This window comes from Panthera pardus, unplaced genomic scaffold (assembly GCF_024362965.1).
Source record: "Panthera pardus isolate Hobbes unplaced genomic scaffold, ASM2436296v1 HiC_scaffold_1, whole genome shotgun sequence".
In the NCBI taxonomy this organism is placed as follows: Eukaryota; Metazoa; Chordata; class Mammalia; order Carnivora; family Felidae; genus Panthera; species Panthera pardus.
The window spans coordinates 6,216,263-6,220,569 of NW_026526654.1; the positions used below are offsets into that span (position 1 = coordinate 6,216,263).

Below are 4,307 nucleotides of genomic sequence, written 5' to 3' on the forward strand. Positions count from 1 at the left end.
ACAATGACCTTCTAAATGCTAGATCTTCCCCCTTAAATTAAGAACAAATGGTAGGAGTTTTAAGTGCATGAAGTTGGAGATGAACATACTAGACATACTAGACAAAATTAAGGTAAGATTCCCCATAAATATTTGTTTAACCTGAATTAAAATAAGAAATATATGTGTGTATATATATATATATATTTATATATGTGTGTGTGTGTGTATATATATATATATATATATATATATATATATATATTAGATAGAGGATAATCTGGACCCACAGTCATAGTCCAGACTCAAAGTGTTACCTCCTAAATTGATGTTCCTATGATGTCTTAGGATTTGGCCATTGGTGAAGACCCCATCCGTTCCTGTTGATGCATGGCTTACCCCACACAAGCACAGAGCATCACTACTTGCCTGATTATTCAGACAAAGGGGATTCAAACTTTTGCTATGAATATTCCCCAAATTTTGCTTCAGTTGCTTTATAAATATTTATTATATGGAATGTATCTCTAAGAGTTTTTTAGATTCAGTGAATCCTTAAACAGGAAAGGTTGATTCCATTCTGACTTCCATAACAAAAAAACTTTGGAAATAAGGGCTTTTATTCTTTTTTAAATGATTCTCTTTGTTTTTATATAGGGCAGGGGTTATACAGATTTCTATAGTCATTGACAAAACAACACTGTTCAATTAAACTCAAAAGCTTTAATTGTGGAAATCTTATTATAAGTTACCAATATACTTTAATTTTTTTATTAGCATATACCTGACACATAATGTTTCAATAGTTTCAGGTGTACAACATATTGATTCAATCAGGATAAAAGTTATGTGATGCTCACAAAATGTGTAGCTACCATCTGTCACCAAACAGTATCAGGGTGATAAAGACAGGGAAAAATGAGTGAAGGGGAGATGGAGGTATGGACCACCTAGTGTGGGATGATAAGTCACAGGGATAAAAAGAAGAGCATAAAGAATATGGTAAATGATATTTTAACAGCAATGTAATGGGACAGATGGTAGGTGTAAGTGTGGTGAAGATAGCATAATGTATAAACTTTTTAGACTATTAAGTTGTACAATTGTAACTAATGGAACATTGCCAACTATACTCAAATTAAAAAAAATAAATTAAATTAAAATGGATGAAGAAAACAAATACAAAAATAAAAGAAAACATACAATGTCATTGACTATATTCCTTATACTGTGCCATCTTTCCTGTGACTTATTTGTTCCATAATTGGAATTCTTCTTCACCCATTTTGTCATGCTCTATCAATTTCTTCTCTGGCAACCATCATTTATGTCTCTGTATTTATAGGTCTGATTTTGCTTTTTGTTTGTTCATTCATTTGTGTTATTAAATTCCACATATGGGAGTGAAGTCATGTATATGTCTTTCTCAGTCGGACTTACTTCACTTAGCATGATACCATCTATGCACATCCATGTTGTCACAAAGGGCATGATCTTATGGATTATGTGGCTGGATAATATTCCATTGTGCATACACACACACACACACACACACACACACACACACACACACTACTCAATCTGTATCCATTAATCTTTCAATGGACAATTAAGCTGTTTCCATATCTTGGCTCTTGTAAATAATGCTGTAATAAGCATAGGAGTGGATATAAAAAATATACAACGGAATATTACTCAGCCATAAAAAAGAATGACATCATGCCATTTGAAATGACATGGATGGAAGTAGAGAGTATTATGCTAAGCAAAACAAGTCGGTCAGAGAAATAAAAATACAATGTTATTTCAATAATATGGGGAATTTAATAAATAAAACAATTGATAAAAGGGAAAAAAGAGAGAAACCAAGAAACATACTCCTAAATATTGAGAACAAACTTATGGTTACAATAGGTGATGGGGATTAAGGAATACTCTTGATATAATAATCTTCATGTGTTTATGTAGGTGGAATCACTACATTTTACACCAAAACTAATATTACAACATATATTAACTGGACTTTTTGGAATGAGCACTGGGTGCTATATATAAGTGATGAATTACTCAATTCTATTCCTAAAATTATTATTACACTATATGTTAACTAACATGGATTTAAATTTAAAAAAAACTTAAAAAAAGAAATAGAATATTTTAACAGAATGATTACTAATAAAGACATTGACTCAGTAATCAGAACATTCCAATAAAAGTCCAGATCAAAAGGATTTCTTGTTGTACAATTCTGATGAGTACCGGATGGTCTATGAAAGAGTTGAATCAGTATATTGCATATCTAAAACTAATATTACACTGTATGTTAACTAACTGGAATTTAAATTAAAACTTGAAAAAATAAAGTTCATATGGAAATTTGAGAAAAACTAAAATAAACATAGAGATGCATATATCTTTTTGAATTATAATTTTTGTTTTCTTTGGGGAAATGTACACCCAATAGTGGAATTATAAAATACCAATATTTTTGATTTGCAGATCTGAATTCTTAGATTTCAGTAAATTTGTTCAATTATAGGTAATTTATAATCCTAAAACTTCCAAGTCCTTGAAACTTCCCCTTATTAGCACACTGGTTTTCCATGTGTAAACATACACACACAAACTTACTGAAACATTTATTTCAGGTAATGATATCACATGAATCATCCATTAACTCCATATTTCTCCTTGGTGATCCAGGTGAAATCCAATGGAAAACACTTGGGTGGCCAACCATACTGTACGATCAGATTTTGACCTAGTGGGACTCTTCAGTCAATCCAAGCACCCAGCTCTGCTTTGTGTGGTCATTTTTGTGGTTTTCCTGATGGCCTTGTCTGGAAACACCATGCTGATCCTTTTGATACACTATGATGTTCACCTTCATAACCCCATGTACTTTTTTATTACTCAGTTGTCTCTCATGGATGTGATGTACATTTCTGTCACTGTGCCCAAGATGCTCATGGACCAGGTTATGGGTGTGAATAAGATCTCTGCCCCTGAATGTGGGATGCAGATGTTTCTCTATTTGACACTGGTAGGTTCAGAATTTTTCCTTCTAGCTGCCATGGCCTATGACCGCTATGTGGCCATCTGCCATCCACTCCATTATCCTATCCTCATGAACCATAGGGTATGCCTCATCTTGGTGTCTTCCTGCTGGTTGCTGGGATCTGTGGATGGATTTATGCTCACTCCTGTCACCATGACCTTCCCCTTCTGCAGATCCCGGGAGATCCATCATTTCTTCTGTGAAGTCCCTGCTGTAATGAAGCTTTCCTGCTCAGATACTTCCCTCTATGAGACACTTATGTACTTATGTTGCGTTCTCATGCTCCTCATTCCTGTGACAGTCATTTCAAGCTCCTATTCTTTCATCCTCTTCACCATCCACAGGATGAAGTCAGCAGAGGGGCGGAAAAAGGCCTTTGCTACTTGTTCTTCCCACATGACTGTTGTCATCCTCTTCTATGGGGCTGCCATTTATACCTACATGCTCCCCAATTCCTACCACACCCCTGAGAATGACATGATTGTATCTGTCTTTTACACCATACTCACTCCTGTTCTAAACCCTTTAATTTATAGTCTTAGGAATAAGGATGTTACAAAGGCACTGAAAAAATGTGGAATTTGTCTTTCAGGAAACTAAAAAGTAGGAAATATTTGTACTAATGTTTTTTCCTGCACTCTACAAATTAAAACTGTAGGATCCTATGCCAATGTTATTCCTCAGATTATTATAGCATGATTTGTTGTCATCTATTTATCCCTTTCTCAGGAATTGTTTCCCTGTACCAGAAAGCTCTTCATTTTTACATTTCTGCATTCAAAATATTTGCACAATGGTATTGTATACATGTTATATTTTTCTGAAGTTGATAACTGCACTGTGACTCTGTGGGAAATGCTCATATTCTTATGAAATATATAATAAAATATTTATAAACAAAGACCATAATATGTAGAACTGGTGAGAAAGAGAGAGATAGAGAGAGAGGTGCTAAACAAAATGGGGTATAATGTTAAGAGAATCTAAGCAAAAGTTATGTTAATTGTTTATTGTACTATTATTAAAATTCATAATAATTGTACTATTACTATTATTCATATTAATTTTCTGTAACTTAAAAATTACTTAATAATAAAAAATAAACTATCAGACTTTTGTCTGTTTCAAAAGTTGTCCTTGGTGCATGGTGGCTGTGTAAGTGATAAATCTTGGAAATCATGCTCATGTTATCATGGCTGGTCATTACTTCAACAATCAATTTGTTGGCCTGCATTTAATTAGGGAAGTTTTGTTCTTTAGGTTCCAAATA

The 4,307-nt window shown here is 33.5% G+C and overlaps 1 protein-coding gene across 1 annotated transcript; it reads left to right on the forward strand.

Moving 5' to 3' along the window:
* Window positions 1-2,692: 2,692 nt before the first annotated feature.
* On the forward strand, window positions 2,693-3,637 carry LOC109257141 (olfactory receptor 2T29-like). The gene has a single exon (XM_019433104.2). It carries the CDS (start codon window positions 2,693-2,695, stop codon window positions 3,635-3,637), a length of 945 nt encoding a protein of 314 aa, XP_019288649.2.
* The last annotated feature ends 670 nt before the right edge of the window (window positions 3,638-4,307 follow it).